General features: G+C 36.2%; 1 protein-coding gene across 6 annotated transcripts; it reads left to right on the top strand.

Annotated features, from left to right (window-relative positions):
* The first annotated feature begins 258 nt into the window (after positions 1–258).
* Positions 259–10,934, top strand: LOC140860353 (uncharacterized). Of its 6 annotated transcripts, none has more exons than XM_073263332.1 (9): positions 259–396; positions 1,486–2,597; positions 4,220–4,874; positions 4,982–5,044; positions 5,978–6,178; positions 6,891–6,976; positions 8,032–8,128; positions 8,243–8,341; positions 8,829–9,200. In XM_073263332.1, exons 2-9 carry the CDS (start codon positions 1,489–1,491, stop codon positions 8,889–8,891), a joined length of 2,373 nt encoding a protein of 790 aa, XP_073119433.1. In that variant the 5' UTR covers positions 259–396; positions 1,486–1,488; the 3' UTR covers positions 8,892–9,200. The 6 variants fall into 6 exon arrangements, 4 of the variants coding, with proteins under 4 accessions (XP_073119433.1, XP_073119430.1, XP_073119432.1 ...); XM_073263329.1 differs by having other exon boundaries at positions 311–405; XM_073263331.1 differs by lacking the exon at positions 259–396 and adding an exon at positions 414–525.
* The last annotated feature ends 6,892 nt before the right edge of the window (positions 10,935–17,826 follow it).

A 17,826-nucleotide genomic window follows, 5' to 3' on the forward strand; every position in this document is an offset into this window, starting at 1 on the left:
ATTTATAAATTTAAGAAACTAGAGGTTCTTATTGTATTTTTTTTATTAATTATTAAATATATAGATAGAATTATTTTTTTAAAGTTGATGACGGTATTTTTATAAAATAAAATATAATATAATATAATATAATAATTTCAAATTTGTAATTTTGTATCACAAAATGGGATGACTGATGTCACTTTATAGATAGAGGCATAGAGAGGTGAACATATATATCTTCGAAATGCGTCAAAAATTAACAATTTGCAGATCCAACTTCCAAGTAATATCATGGGCTCGATGTCCATTTTGGGAACGTAATATTTATGGGCCTAGGCCCGTAAAAAGGTAGCCCAATAGCTCTCGTCTTCCATCTTTCATAACTTCGAGTCCCGGAAGGAGGAAGACGAGAAGGTAATCGAGGTTTGGCACTAATTTTTTTTTCCTGGCAGTTATTCTATGTTTTTAGTTAATCTAATAAATTGAATCGAATTGAATTCTTGAGAAACTGAATGGTTTTGGTACTCTTTGGAAGTATTTTTGGTAATAGTCGTCGTTGGTTTTTTTTTTTTTTTTTTTTTTTTCTTGTTTTTGAGGCAATGAAATTGCATTGCTGGGGTTAATACAATTCCAGGACTTGAAATTATTGTTCGATATATATTTCCATTTCTCCAGTAAGGTTGAGTTCAACCTACCATTGTGCGTTTAAGTCGATTCTCAACCTTTTTCTCTAATTTTTTTCATAATGTATGCATTTTTGGGTTTTGTATTCAAAATGTCGAATTTGGTATGCTTTTCTTTCTTTCTTTTTTTGAGGTAAATGTTTGTCGATCCTGGAAACTGTGCAGAAACTTTTAATTTCTTACCCACAAATGAAAAAGGAAAAAAATGTTTGTGTATATTTATCCATGAGAAATTTGTGATCTTGAATTGGGGGTGATTTGCAGTTTATCATTTGATACCGCTTGGAGTTTATCTTGCCTGAATCTTTAGACTTCGTTTTGTTTTGGGCTTCATTCATGTTTTTAGTTTTTGTATACTTGGTAGTGTATGCCTTTTCCTCACTGGAGCTATGAGTTTCTTCGCTAGAAAATGAAACATATAATCTTCTAATGATTTCTGTCAGTAAGGCTTGATTATTTTGAATGCTACATTCGTTGCAGTTGGTGTTTAACGTTCATTGTTTGAGAGATTAGCTTAAACTCCTATCTATTGTGTGGTATATCTTGACAACCTGTACCATTAGCATTCAAGAGTACCACCATTGCATGTAGCTGTTGTGCTAGCATTAGTATATTTCTCTTGATTGTTTCCAATTTGGTGTATGACATCATGTCTCTTTAATTTGAATTTTTTTTTATGAAACCTGTTCTACTGATCCTATTCTGCTGTTTCTAACTCTGGATGATATGAATTTTTGAGGTCACGGGTCGAAGTATTTTTTCAAATGTTCCTGATCGTTGTCAATTAAATTGAATTAATATGGCTTGATTTTTCCTGCAGAGTATGAATCCTGTGGACGGCGATGATGGGGTGGATGTCCCCGATACTCCTGATAGATTATTCAAACGAATGATTAATGAGAGGAGTGGTGACAAAGAGGAAAGGCATGGTTCACATATCCCTTTTCATCTAGTACAAAATTTTTCTGAAAAAGGGACTGAAATTCAACCATTAGTCGTGGAAAGTGGAAGCAGAAAACTTTCTATTCCTGCTAAAAAATATACGGGCAGTTTCACCAACACTTTACGGCCCTTGAATCCTGCAGCTCCTTCCATGGCAAGTTCACCCTCCTTTAAAAACAACCCCCGGTCAATGGCCATTGACAATGGAAGCAGAAGACAGCCTTCGCATCCTCCAAAATGTGCTAGCAGTTCCAGCAACTCCCTACACCCCATTAATTCTGCAGGTTTTTCTATGGCAAGTTCATTTTCCTCTAAAAGCCCTCTCTTATTTAGGAAGAAGGCACCTACTGATCAAAGAGATGATTCTAGTCACACGCAGCATCTACAGATCGAGAAGCCATCATTTAGTTATAAATCTCATTCTTCTTTTCAAGATCGCGCTTTTGTAGATCTGACAGAAATGAGTCTGCATAGTCCTGAACATGGAAATACATTACCAGGTGGAATGCCTGGCAGTGGTCGATCTGAGTGCAGTAGAAGATCAAATGGGGCTTCTTCTTTTAAGGACCTGTTGAGATCGACTTCGCGGAGTGGTGCCGGTGAAGGAACGGATAACATGACTGAAGTTATTTCAAGTAATGGTTATGGACAATGCAGCGAGTTTGTTGGCAATGCTCGAAACAAACCTGGTGATGATGGTTCTCTACATCATGAGTCCATTGTCTCACCTAGAGTAAACAAGCAAAAGAGATTGGTTCGCAATGGATGTATATCTCCCAATAACATAGCTAAGGTGGCTGGGAAAATAAATAATTTTTGTGCACCTGATAGTAATGATGCTATAACTTCCGGAGGTCCATCTGCTCCACTTGATATCAAGGAATTTGTTTCTGAAGGTCACAACTCCCGCATCAGAAAGGGAAAAGGAGTGATTATGTATCCATGCGCATCAAAAGATCCTGAAATAAAAAACAAGAATTTACCTAGCAGGTATTTATTTTGTAGACTTTCAGATATCTTAAACGTTTTGAATTTATTTTTTGCATTTAGGGACTAAGAAGGGTGCTGCTTACAGTCTGTACATCTTTGCGCAATTGTAAAAATGTCCATGAATCTCCATGGTTGTTGATTCCATCCTTCATGTTTTTACCAAGAGTTTTATCTCTCTCCTCAAAACTTTATTTTTTTTGTCAATGTAGTTTCCAAGGGCCTGCCATTTTTTTCTTGATTTCTTCATTTTCTCAACTTCGTGGTACATATATTTTAGATTATATGTTTACTTACCTTTTGATTATTAATGGTTATAATTTCACCATCTAATATAAATTTTATCATATGCTGATTCTTGGATTCTTGCTCATCTAGTTTCTCTGAGACTTTCATGATTGTGAAAGTTGTAATCTTCTTCAATTCTAGTCTAGCCTGCGGAGACAAGAAAGATCTGGAGATATAACTCCATGTTTCACGATCAAAACGTGTTGGGTGTATGGCTTAGCTTGTGAGGATTATAGGTTGACTGCAGTCAATATTCGTGTATTTGTTTTATTTTGAATGAGAACTCCGTGGTAAAGGGATCTTCATGTATAATTTCCCAGGTAAAAACAGGAGAGAACAGATGCACATTGAGGAGTAATCCTTAATTTTTTAAAATTCACCCTTAGAGTGGAAGAAAATCATAATAGATTTGTAGTGGATGTTTATCTAGTGGGGGAAGTAACTATATGAGATTCAGGTGATAACAGGCTTCATCTCTTTGAACTCCATCCAATTCAACTCAACTAAAAATTCATCTTGTACATTATAAAAACCCACACTTGGAAAATTCATTCTAAGTTTCAGTCTAACCATGGTATCACACCTTACGTAAGCTATTCAAAACTCATTAGTGCTTGCATACTCAGCTTATAAGGTTTTTAACATGTCTGATAACATTATTAGGAAATTGTAAGATGCTTATAGATGTTAGTAGAAACTTGTAAAAAAGATGTTATGATATTTAAAATAAAGCTACTGGGAATTTTAAAAAAGATAAGCTACTGAAACGTCTTGTAAGCTATAAAGTTCTAAATTTTTTAAGATATTTGGCTAATTGAGCTCTTATAATACAATCACATATTTATCTCCTTTTTCTGAACAGTTTCATTATTTAGCTCCCTTTTTCACCATCATTACACATTTCTTTATATCATATCACATCGAAATTTCAAAGCCTATATTCAAATAACATTTCAAAAATTCTGCATATTTCTATTTTCTGATTTGATGAGTTAACTCACTTTATGTTTGGTTGAAAGTATACAGTATCCCGAACTGATGTTATAGGTAGATAGCAAATTCGGAATACGATGATGGGGCAGTTAATGGGTTTGTGCATGGTAAAATATATGTGCAGAAATACTGCATTTGGATGAAGGATTGCGGGGAAGAGGGGAATTTTATCTTTTACATTGAAACTTTGTAAGAATGAGAACTTTATAAGTTGTAGCAATTGCTTTTAATACTAGTGGTTACTATTTTTGTGAGGTGAAAGTTTCTTTTTTTTAATTGGGAATTCCGTGCTAAATCTGAAATTTTAGCATTGCTGTAGTTGAAGGAATATTTTGTGCACGCAGGAGCTCTTCAAATTTCAGTGGAAAGGCTAAAGAAACTAGTGATTACGTAAGGGGCTCAGGTGAACACATTGAAGAATCAGGTGAATGGAGAAGTACGCATAACCGGGAACTGTGTTCCTCATCAACCGGTGAGGAACAGTTTGTAAAGAGGGAAATCGATGTCCCAAGATATGCCAGTCAACACAATGAGAAGAGGATGACAAAAAGGGAGAAAGGAAGTGGTGTTGCTACTGATGATGACGATTCTAAGGTCCCAAATTTATTTTCCTCTGATCATGTTTCCTCTCTTCCTCTAAGACAAGCAATGCCCCTTCCTCGGGCTAGATTAGGACAGTTGAATAGGTATCCCCCTTCCGCTAACACACTCATCAAAAGACAGAAACAGGGATCCACTTTGAGTTATTCAGGTGAAAGTTCAACACCGGTCTCTGATGATTCAGAAGTTGTGATTCTCAGTTCATCTATAGGACCATCAAATTCAGGATCGACTTCTAGAGATGTGGCCAATTTACATCAAACAATTGATGTTGATGATTTTAAACCTAATACTCAAGACGAAGTTGCAAGGGCTAAACAGGTTGAAGCAGATGAGCTCCTGGCTCGGGAACTTCAGGAGCAACTGTACAATGACTTGCCAGTTCTTGGAGTTAGACAGGTTCTTCCTTTGCTCACAAGACTACATCTCAGATTTTTTTCTAAATTTTTTGCCTCTGGTCATACATTCAATTTAGTTTTTGTTATGTATGTTAAATTCGATGACAGGTTGATACACACATAGCTACGGTCTTGCAGCACCAGGACAATTCAAATCATCCCCTTTCTAATGTAAGAAATTCTGTTGCTGAATAACTATAATATCTACAACTGAAAGAATGGCAGGAATCTGCTCATCCTGCACACTTGTTTATTTACTGTGTGATTGTTTCAGCTACTTATCTAGCATGCAGGATTTACATTCCCTTTGTTTACTTACCTTCCTTTTGTTTCCTTATTAAAATTTAGTATTTACTAGCATATGTATCATATGTTTTTGTGCTCATGCGTGTGAGTATATCTGCATGTTTATTGACATTGTCCCATTTGTGTCGGAAGATCTATTGCACAAATCGTAAGTACTTACACTCTAAGCATGGTATTTATATTAGATAATTCAATAGATTATTAAGAATAAATCAACTATGATAAAAAAAATATTTGATTGTTCTTATTTGGATTTGTTAGAATTTTGTGGTACACTGTAGTCTCTTAGAAAGTACTCAAGCAAACATATATATCAAATTTTTTTTCAGGTGTTATTTTGACCTTGTCTCTAGTCGTTCATTTCTAGTTCAGTCTATTCTTATGGAATAATTCATTCACCTTGACAGTTGCATATGATCTGCTCCTCTTCCAAATATACTATCTTTTTATATCCCAACATTCACTGTAATGTAGAATCGGTGATGGATCATGTAGTTGTAAGGCTTTCCTGTTCTATAGATGCATTTGCTCGCATAGAACTCCTATTGCCATCCTAACATTAATACTTTTTTGACTCGAATATAACATTTCAGATTACATGGGATGGTTTGTTTGGTATTTTGTAATTATCTTCATTTGAACCTTATATGCTTGTTTTCCTCTCTCCATTCATGTATTTAATCTAACAACCTTAATATTCTGGTCCTTTGGCTGTTTTCTAAATCGTGTATCATTGCTATAATTTTCTTTTGTGCTAAAAACTTTAGTTGTGAAGTTTGGCTTTTGTGCTGTGTGCAGAGCGGTTCATTGTTGTCCAATTTGCGAAGACAATCCCAGTCTCGGTCTTCTTCAAACATCTCGCGTAGAGGATCTCAAGGTCGTGCTTCTACACTGGGAAGGATCTCGAGGCAGAGGGGTCGTTTTCCTGGGCAACCACGTACTCTGTTGCCGTCAAGAGGAAGAACTTCTCTATTCCCTGCAAACATGGATGTTGAAATGGTAGGGTTGACTTATTATGTGGTTCGTCTTGCATTTGATATAGGACAATCAGTTAAATTCAGTTTAATATATTGTGCCTGAATGTTAAACTATACTGGTTTGGATATTACTTGCAGAGGTTTGATTAGCTAATTGATTCAATTAGCACTCGCCTTTTGTTGCATCTGATGAGTAATGGTTGTGTAAGTTTTCCGGCTAATTGAGATGCAATGATAGCTGTTGCATAGTCACTAAATCATTGAAGATTTTATGGCAGAATGCTTGTTTGCACTTGGATATCAAGGTTGAAATACCTATCTATATAGAAGGGTTGCTTGTCTGTTTGTGTGGACCTACAGTTGTTGGCAGTTTTGAGTATATTTAAATATTTGATTTGCCAGCTCATCTCTTGATTTAACATTGTCTTTGAAACACTGTATGTTTAGGCTGCTTGTCGCACAAATATAAGTTGCAAATTGTGAGTTATAGTTGGATGGCATATCTTATGCTATTATGTACAGTTGATGCATTAGGAAGTATGGACGTTGTGGATCCATATTGCTTCTTCACTTTCTCAGTCGTATGCCAGATGCCCAGAATCTTGTTGCTAAACTGAAAGCTTTTTTTGTTTTTTTTATATTTAATTTATATCTTTGCAAGTGTGGTGGTTGATACTGTAGTTACGGGTCTGAAGTTGTGGGGGGTTCCTAAATATTATTTTTCTTTTTTGCAGAGAATGCATATTCTGGGAACATTAGAGGCTTTCAGTGACATGGAAGTTGGCGCTGGAAACCTTATAGCTCATCGTGATTTTAATGAGTGAGTATTGTCTGAGACTTTGTGCACTATTATGATAAGTGAAGTGTCAGCGCAGGTCATATATCCAATCTGGTACTCACTGAAATAATACTTGATGGAGTGATCACAGAAGAACTATGTTGAATGCTCGTTGACAGCCTAAGATGATACGAAATAATGGATTGCCCTTTTCTCTTTACAAGCTTCATAGCAGCTGCCTGAAACCATTCTCACGATGCCATCATGATTTGCATAATTAGGCAGTTGCTCCTCATTTTGAAGCTACTTTGAATTCCAAGGGAAAAAGCTCTTCTATTTTGTGTGGCTAGATAACTGTATGGAGGCTATGTTCTTCTATTTTGGTCCTATGTAGCATGGACACGGCTAAAAAAAAAAATTTTGAAGTATCGGACACGGACACGATATGCAAATACGCGTGTCGGACACGGCAAAAACCGTGTCATTGACTTTTTTGAGGTTTGACCAGTCGGACACGGCTAGGATACGGCCAGGACACGGCTAGGACACAGATTGGACACGTTTTCGGATATGTTTTGGGCTAAATTGCAAAAAAATTATAGTTTCAGGGGTTAAATTGAAAAGCAATAAATTTCTGAGGACTATTTAATGAATATATTAAAATGAATTGGGCCTAGAAAGCCCTAATTAATCCTTTATTCAGTCTTTCTTCTCCCGATTATTTCCTCTCAGTGCTCTCGTTCTTTCATCATCGTCCATCGATCATCACAAATTCCCAACACCACTCGCCGCTGCTCGCCACCGCCCACTGCCTCTCCTCCTTTCTATGGTTTTCTATTCTATGATTTTTAATTTCTAACTAATACTAAATTTATATATATATATATATATATATATATATATAATATTTTTATATTATTTAATATTCGCCGTATCCTAACCGTATCGTGTCTTAAATTTTCAAAATTTCCCGTATCCATGCAACATAGATTTTGGATCACCTTTTGGTTTCTTCTCGGTTTTTCACTCAGTGGGTACTTTCCAAATCCTTGTTCGTTTAAAGGCTGCTTATACTTTTCTTACCATCATCTTGTTAGGAATGATTATGAAACATTATTAGCTCTTGATGAAAACAATGATCATGGTGGTGCATCTGTTCATCAGATTAATGGCCTCCCACAATCAACCGTTCAGGTAATCATCTTTAGAATTGACTCTGCCATTGAATCATAATCTTTCGTGAATGAAATAGCCTCTATCAAGTCATGCATCTACTGTTTCTAAGTTATTGTTTTTTCGTCCATGCAGAGTGACAATTTTGACGAGGTCTGTGCAATTTGTCTTGAAACTCCAACCATTGGCGACACCATCCGCCATCTCCCTTGCTTACACAAATTTCACAAAGATGTATGAGGCTTTTCTTTTTCACCTATCCATTGTCGCATGCCAGTTATCGTTTTCTTTCGAATCAATAATTCATAAATAGATGTCAATACTTGCCTAAACGTGACTTGTGTATTTGTCATCCAAATAGTTAGGCGCTGACTTTATTACACACACACGCACACACATAAACATGAGCACATCTAAATAGTTAGGCGCTGACTTGTGTATTTGTCATCTGTCTTTCTACATGTGTGAGTGTGCTTCCTATATTCTGTACATTGGAGTTTTTATTTAGTTCAATTTATCTCATCAAACTCGTACAGTCGTCTGATTTTAAGTAAGCATATGTATGTCTACCTTTGCCTTGAAATGTCTGTTAAAACTGTGATCTTTGTTTTTACTACAACTTTGTGAAGTAATTTAACCGTCGAACAACTGGGAAATGGTTGGAGATTTCCTGGTTTACCTTGTAAATGACGATTCCTAATCCCCGTCTCACTTATCACAGTGTATTGATCCATGGCTGAGGAGGAGAACATTGTGTCCTGTCTGCAAGTCAGCTATAACTTGATATATTCCTGTCGTTTTCGTTCAAAGAACGTGAAACCAAGCTACAAGGCAACAGCACGTTGGTTGATGAGGTATCTTTTGAAACTACTTTATCTCTCTCTTTAAGTAGCTTTTCTGAAGTGTAATTATATGCATTCATGAACTATGTCCTGTAAAATGTTTAATTGTTTATTTTTTGAATTGATTGTGATAACTACATAGCTTGTTTTTAGTTAACTTGAGAAAAATGTAGTTAACTTGAGAAAAATGTTGCTATTTTGGTCAAAGTTTCTTAACTCCTGGAATATCATGCTGCACACTACTAAATTTTAACGATTGAATGCATTTTCTTGAATTTCGTGTGGAAATTCAAATTTTTATTTTATGAAATCGCTGCTTGATAAGAAATATTTCGAATTTTATGCAAATTAAGAACCGGTTGGGATTTGTTTGCTTCAAATAAGAATTGAATAGTAATATATTGGATATTCTGTTCTGAAAACCACCGGTTATCTTTTAATTATCTGTGACTAGAGGTGTCAAAATGGGCTACCGAGGCGGGCCGGCTCATTTTTTTAGACGGATTGGAAAAACACCGACTCAACCCGTGGCGGGACGGGCCAACCCGGCGGACCTACGTGTAACTTGGCGGGCCAACCCGTAACCCGCCACAGTTTAGGCGGGTTGGAAAATTGTCATCCCAACCCACCTATTTTGTATGACGGGATGAGCTAAATCTGATGAACTTAGTCCATTTTGACATATTTATCTCTGCCCGTGGGCTAATAGATAAAATCTTATAAAAGTTGATTTTTAAACTCCCCAGTACACCTACAAAAATGATCACCAATCTCGATTACAAATGAAATGAAAAATGGCTTGTTAATTGCAATCATTACTATGCAAAATTTCTAATTAAAAATGACATTTTATTACAATATTTTTTTAAAAAAAAAAACTTCTTGGACATTTGTTCGATTGAAAAATGGTATTCGGTTAAATAGTACTAACTCGTAATAAAAATGCAGATTAATTTGACTGAAAACCAGCAAAATAACTATTTGAACTTTGTAAAAAATTAAAAAAAAAATAGTAAATGAAAATATTTTATTTGGCTTATCTTGAGCTGTTATATTCAAAATAAGATCAAGGGTGAATCATTTTACTTGACCAGACGTTGAAGCACGGATCCTTGCCAAAATTTGTTCAATGTCACATTGTGAACTTGCGATCCTTTGAATTTTCTCGAATTCCCAATGCTTCCATAGTTGCTGGAGTGTGGTTTTCGGGAATGCCTCCATGCTGCCATGCATAACAGAAATCAACGTGGAGCATCTAAGGAGGCAACCAAAACCTGAATGAAAGGGTCGGAGAAAATAGCTGTAGATAGTGGTTGAGATTGCTTCTAAAAAGTGTTTTTGAGCTTTTTTTTCAAAAGAAGCTCAAAAACAATTTTTAAAAATAATTCCAAGCATTGTATTAACGTTGCATTTCACTTGCCCTTTTGTAGGTTTACCTGCTGTGGGGATGGGGGGCAGGTTCTTGCTGGGTCTTTGTGAGCGTTTTTCCATTGTTCGTTGAGCTAATTCGCTTGCAATTATGTACAAGTCTTTACTTACGATTATGAGTCAAAGCCACTTTGTGGTGACCCGGGTTGCTAATCAAATCTTATAAGGTGTTAGAACCTAAAAGCGATTATACTAAACGCAAGCGGAAGACTAGTAAAGCAATCAAATATAAAGCGGTAAATAAATGCGTAAAGTAAATAAAACAGTAAAAGAGAGATATGAATTGTTTATGAAAGTTCGACGATAAATCGTCTACGTCTCCCCTTCTTGGTTAAGTACGATTAACCAAGGATCCACTAGCACTCGAACACTTGGCCTTGATGGCTCCAAGGATAGCCTTTACAACTCAACACGATCACCGTGCCGATACAACTCGAACACTTGGCCTTAATGGCTCCAAGGATAGCCTCAACAAAAACACTTGGCTTCACACTCAAGTGTTTACAACAATCTCACAATACACTTGGCTTCACACTAAGTGTTTACAACAATAGCACAACCAACTCACAAACTATTTTCACAAATAACTCTCAAATATTGATTGAGCACTTTGGTAGAGAGAATATTGTTTGCAAATGAGAGAAGAAATGAGTTGGGATGTCTCTAAATGGTCTTGGCAAGCCTCTATTTATAGTTGGCAAAGATTTGAATTTGAATTTGTGTGCTTGGAGCGTTTATTGGGAAGCCAAGGAGTAGAGACAAAGTGTAGGCGCCGCTGCCTTCTTTTTCCAGCACTGAGCAGATTTTGTGGAAAAATCATATCTCTCAATCTAACCGTTGAATTGAGCTCAAATTTTGACAGTCGCTTGAAAACATCTCAATCTTCAATCTGAACGGTGGAGATTGAATTTGAAAGAATCAAACACGTCCAGTAAATCTCGGAAGTTGCAAAATCACGTTCTCGCTTTTGTTCTGAGCATTACTTTTCAAAAATTCGAATCTCACAATCCAACCGTTGGATTGGCCTGAAATTAACACACAATCTTTGTAACATCCCGATATTGATAGTGATTGGTGGAGATTGGATTTGGATGCCTCCATCGATTCCATTAGTCTTCTGAATCCGATACTTCAGCAGTTAGCTCCTTGCAGAAATAGCTACTGTTCAACATATTTGCAAAAATCATAACACCATATCCAGCCGTTGGATTGATTTGAAATTTGGATACATACTTTAAAACATCATGGAAATTCATGTGATCGGTGGAGATCGGATTTTAATAACCGAAGCATTCCCAGGTATTTTCTGAAGTTGAGTCTTCATAGTTCATTCCTTGCAGAAGTAAGTACTGTGCAGCTTTGTTAAAAAAATCATATCTCCATATCCAGCCGTTGGATTGCTATGAAATTTGGAGAGAAGCTTGAGAACATCCTGATCTTGATTTTCACTGTTGGAGATCTGATTTGGATGACTGGAAAGTTCCCGGTGAATTTTGCAATTTTCTGCTTTATAATATTGGCTTGTCCTTGTCCATTTCTTTTACAACTTCAAAGTAACTTCCAAGAATTTGATTGTTAATATGATCTAATCTGCAAAGTTTCACTTTAAATGGTTAGTAACAATTAACCGAGTTTTGTAATCATCAAAACATAATAATATGAGATTTGTTAATGCATTAAAAACATTAATCTCATAACACGAGATTTGTATGCGTTTAAGGCGTAACAATCTCCCCCTTTTTGATGATCACAAAACTTGGTTAAATAGGGGAAATAAAAGTACAATATTAAATAAACAATTTAAATTTGCACAATATAATTGCAAGAATAAAACTATGCATAAATAAAACTCCCCCTTTTTTTATAGCATATTATTCTCCCCCTTAGTTAACCATTTATATTCTCCCCCTTTTTGTGATAATCAAAAAGGCTGGAAAATTAAATGAAAAAAATAGAAAATATGATTTCTAAATACAACACATAAATTCACATAATTAACAAAATATGAGCGTTTAATATTGAATAAATACAATTAATTTGTATTATCCAACATTAAATTTGCTCGAATTTTATATTAAGCTCCCCCTTAATATGACATTAAATTTATTTATGTCTTCAAATGATTACAATTCAATCATTCCAAGTTCACCACGCAAACGAATAAAAGTATTTTCATCTAGTGGTTTTGTAAAAATATCGGCAATTTGATTTGTCGTGTCAACATATTGAAGTTCAACTTCATTTCGTTCGATGTGGTCACGAATAAAATGATGACGAATGTCAATATGTTTAGTGCGCGAATGTTGAATCGGATTCTTTGTAAGACATATGGCGCTAGTGTTGTCACAGAAAATAGGGATTTTTGAAAAAGAGACGCCATAGTCGAGCAATTGATGCTTCATCCAAAGAATTTGCGCACAACAACTACCGGAAGCCATATATTCGGCTTCGGTCGTTGATAACGCAACACAGTTTTGCTTTTTGGAAAACCAAGAAACCAAACAGTTTCCTAAAAAGAAACAGGTTCCACTAGTGCTTTTCCGGTCCACCTTATATCCACCAAAGTCGGCATCACAGTAAGCTTTTAAATCAAAGAAAGAATTTTTCGAATACCACAAGCCGAGATTTGGAGTATTTGAAAGATATTTAAAAATGCGTTTTAAGGCGAACAAATGTGATTCCTTTGGACATGATTGAAATCGTGCACACAGGCATACACTAAACATAATGTCTGGCCTACTTGCAGTAGCATATAGTAAGGAGCCAATCATACTACGAAAGGAAGATTGATCTACAGGTTTACCATTTTCATCTTTGTCGAGTCTGATTGCTGTGCTCATCGGTGTGGATGATGATTTTGTGTTCTCCATCCCGAATTTCTTTAGAATCTCCTTTATGTATTTGCTTTGGTTCACAAAGAACCCATCCTTGCACTGCTTGATTTGCAATCCGAGGAAATAGTTAAGTTCCCCCATCATGCTCATCTCAAAGTGATCTTGCATAAGCTTAGAAAATTCTTGGCAAAGATCTTCGTTAGTAGAACCGAAAATGATATCGTCCACATAAATTTGCACAATAAGCAAATCATTATCTCTAGATAAAGTAAACAATGTAATATCAACAATTCCTCTAGTAAAGCCATTGGTAATAAGGAAAGAAGAGAGTTTTTCATACCAAGCTCGAGGAGCTTGTTTCAATCCATACAAAGCTTTGTTGAGTCTATATACGTGATCAGATAACAAATTATCAACAAAGCCATCAGGTTGTTCAATATAGACCTCTTCTTTCAAATCACCATTCAAAAAAGCACTTTTAACATCCATCTGAAATAATTTAAAATTTCTAGAGCATGCAAAAGCAAGTAACATACGAATGGATTCAAGACGGGCAACAGGAGCATAAGTCTCATCATAATCAATGCCTTCTTCTTGACTATATCCTTTAGCTACGAGCCTAGCCTTGTTTCTAGTGATGGTGTCATGCTCATCAAGTTTATTTCTAAACACCCATTTAGTACCTATCACAGGTCTATCATGCGGCCTAGAAACAAGATCCCAAACATTATTGCGTTTAAATTCATTTAACTCATCTTGCATAGCAATAATCCAGGAATCATCAAGTAAAGCATCATCAACACATTTTGGCTCAACATGAGAAACAAAAGCAAGATGATTACAAATATTATTGAGAGAAGAGCGAGTAGATACTCCCTTTGATGGACTTCCAATTATCAGATCTTTAGGATGATCTTTGTGATGTGTCCATTCCTTAGGAAGTGGTGTTTTCTCAAATGTAGCATCTATATCATTTAAGCTTGAGGAAACCATCTCTTCTTCAAGTATTTCTATATCATCATTGTTAGTGCGAGAAATATTTAACAAAGATTCATCAAATATAACATGCATTGATTCTTCAACAAGTAAGGTGCGCTTATTGAATACTCTATAAGCCTTACTTGTAGTAGAATACCCAAGAAAAATACCTTTATCGGATTTGGCATCAAATTTGCCAAGGTTGTCCTTACCATTGTTGTGAATGAAGCACTTAGATCCAAAAGCCCGAAAGAATGAAATGTTAGGCTTTCTCTCCCTCCATAACTCGTATGGAGTTTTCTTGAGAATTAACCTTATTGATACGCGATTGATGATGTAACAGGCAGTGTTCATTGCTTCAGCCCAAAAATATTTTGGTAGAGAATGCTCACATAACATGGTCCTTGCAATCTCTACTAGTGTCCTATTTTTCCTCTCAACGACCCCGTTTTGTTGAGGAGTCCTAGGACAAGAAAAATTGTGACCGATGCCTTTTTCTATACAAAAGTTTGAAAAATTCTCATTTTGAAATTCAGTTCCGTGGTCACTACGGATCTGTTTTATTGAAAGATTTTTTTCATTCTCAACTCGTTTAGCAAAAGTTTTAAAATACTCAAAGGCATCATTTTTGTGAGCTAAAAACAATGTCCACGTGTAACGTGAAAAATCATCTACAATGACAAACGCATAAAGCTTTCCTCCTAAACTAGCGTTCCTTGAGGGACCACATAGATCTAGGTGGAGAAGTTCAAGGGGCATAGAAGTGGATACAAAATTTTTGCTTTTAAAAGATTCCCTTGTATGTTTGCCAAATTGACACGCATCACAAACAGAATCAAGTTTCAAATCAAGTTTTGGCATACCAACGACTAAGTCAAGTTTTAAAAGTTTTTCGATGGTACTAGGACCAACATGACCCAATCGTCTATGCCAAAGAATGTTGTCATCAACATTCACGGATACAAGGCTTTTTATATTTGATAAAGATAAATTATTTAAAGAGACCTTGTAAACGTTCTCACTTCTATATCCTTTGAAATTTATGGATTTGTCACTAATAAATGATACAGTGCAGTGTTGGGGAGTGAATTTGACTTCATAACCTCTATCGCACAATTGACTTATGCTTAGTAGATTATGCTTAAGCCCTTTCACTAGGAGTACATCATCAATCAAGCAAGAATTAGATATACCTATTGAGCCGATGCCTTCAATGACTCCTTTGCTGTTGTCTCCAAAGGTGACTGTTCCCTTCTCCTTAGGTTTGACTGATTGGAGTAGATCCTTGTTCCCCGTCATATGTCTAGAACATCCACTGTCTAGATACCATATGCTAGGGAGAGCATTTTTCTTGTTTCCCTGAAAATAATTGATTTTGGTACCCTTTAGTTCTTTTGGGTCCACAATGTTAGAAAAGAGAGATACAAAATAGACTTCTAAGAGTTCAGTCTCTCATAGCAACATCATCGCCACTTTCCAAGAGTGCTCCCAGTAGTAGGTAGGGCATATGGCCACTTTAAAAACCTATTTCCTTGGACAGAGCAACGTTCAACAGGGAGACCAGCCGCAAGTCAAGGCATTTTTAAGCCGGTCTATATTGAACTCCCTTAGATTGTGATCTCATAATGCCGACTAATGAGTTGTTAAGTACTCTTAGGCCTCCATTTCATATAGCTCTTTTGAACATATTGATATTTCAATGATCTGCATTTATGTCTAACATGACCAGATTTGCAACAATAAGAACAAGTAGGGGGTGATCTCATTTTAGCTTTAGCTATTAGACTAGCAAAGTCTATAGACTTTTTACCATAGCCTATTCCTCCCTTATCAAAGCTACATTTCTGAATGCTAAGTAGGTTGTTCAATTTATTGCTACTCACATTGAATTTATCGAAAGATTTTTATAAGTGATCTAAGTCATCCTTAAGTCTAAGGTTATCATGCTCCTTAGTTTCTAATTCCTTTTTAAGATTTCTATTCTCTTTTCTAAGAACCTTAACCATATCAAACATATCTTTATAAGTATGTAAGAGTTCATCGTAAGTAGGTACCTCGTCATCGTCGTCAGAGACGATGTCATCACTTTTAGCCATTAAGCAGAGGTTTGCTTCCTCGTCGTCGTCGTCGCTATCACTCCAGGTAGCTAGTAGGGATTTCTTCTTTTCTTTGTCCACTTTCTTCTTGAGTGGGCATTCATTGGCGTAGTGACCTTGTTGTTGACAGTTTTTTTAGCAGGTCACTTCTTTCTCAGGTTTCTTGTCCTTTTTGAATTTGTTTCCTCGCATGAATTTCTTGAATTTTCTTGCGAAGAGAGCCATGTCATCATCGTCATCTTCTTCGACTTGTGTAGTCAAGGCTATCCCTTTGTGCTTGACATCTTCTTTCTTTGATTCTTTTCTTGTGGACACTTCTAACTCATGGGTTTTTAGGGTCCCATGTAGTTGATCAAGATCATAGGCGGCAGTGTCCCCTTTGTTGGATTCGATGATGGCGGTTCTCTTTGCATCCCATTCTTTTGGTAGGGCACGAAGAGCTCTCCTCCAAACTTGCTTGGTAGGATATTGTTCTCCCAATTGTGCTAACTCATTGATGATTTGAGTAAGCCTTCGGAACATGGTGTCAACATCTTCGTTGGATTCCATCTCAAATGTTTCGTATTTGAGTTGGAGTAAGTCGATCTTTGTTTCTTTCACTTGGTTGGTGCCTTCGTGACATATCTCTAGCTTGTCCCATATCTCTTTAGCAGATGAGCACATCGATATCCGGTTGTACTCGTTCATATCTAAGGAACAATGCAAGATATTCATAGCTTTAGCATTTTGCGAAATTAATTTCATGTCCTCTTTTGAAAAGTCATCCATTCCCTTAGGAATTTCAACCCCATCAACTATTTTCATAGGTGTATAGGGACCTTTTACCGTTACTTTCCATAGGTCATAGTCTACGGATTGGATATATAGGGACATACGATTTTTCCAATACCCGTAGTTTATGCCATTGAAAAGAGGAGGACGATTAGTAGATTTCCCTTGAGCATAATCACTTGCTAGGTTTGCCATAAAAAGGTTTTGAAAAGTATTTTCAAATGTCTCTGATACCACTTGTTAGAACCTAATGGGGGGGGGGGGGGGAGATTAGGTTCTTTGGCAACTTTAGCAATTTAAAGCGATTATACTAAACGCAAGCGGAAGACTAGTAAAGCAATCAAATATAAAGCGGTAAATAAATGCGTAAAGTAAATAAAGCAGTAAAAGAGAGATAGGAATTGTTTATGGAAGTTCGACGATAAATCGTCTACGTCTCCCCTTCTTGGTTAAGTACGATTAACCAAGAATCCACTAGCACTCGAACACTTGGCCTTGATGGCTCCAAGGATAGCCTTTACAACTCAACACGATCACCGCGCCGATACAACTCGAACACTTGGCCTTAATGGCTCCAAGGATAGTCTCAACAAAAACATTTGGCTTCACACTCAAGTGTTTACAACAATCTCACAATACACTTGGCTTCACACTAAGTGTTTACAACAATAGCACAACCAACTCACAAACTATTTTCACAAATAACTCTCAAATATTGATTGAGCACTTTGGTAGAGAGAATATTGCTTGCAAATGAGAGAAGAAATGAG

Source organism: Henckelia pumila, chromosome 4, assembly GCF_033568475.1.
Source record: "Henckelia pumila isolate YLH828 chromosome 4, ASM3356847v2, whole genome shotgun sequence".
Classification (NCBI taxonomy): Eukaryota; Viridiplantae; Streptophyta; class Magnoliopsida; order Lamiales; family Gesneriaceae; genus Henckelia; species Henckelia pumila.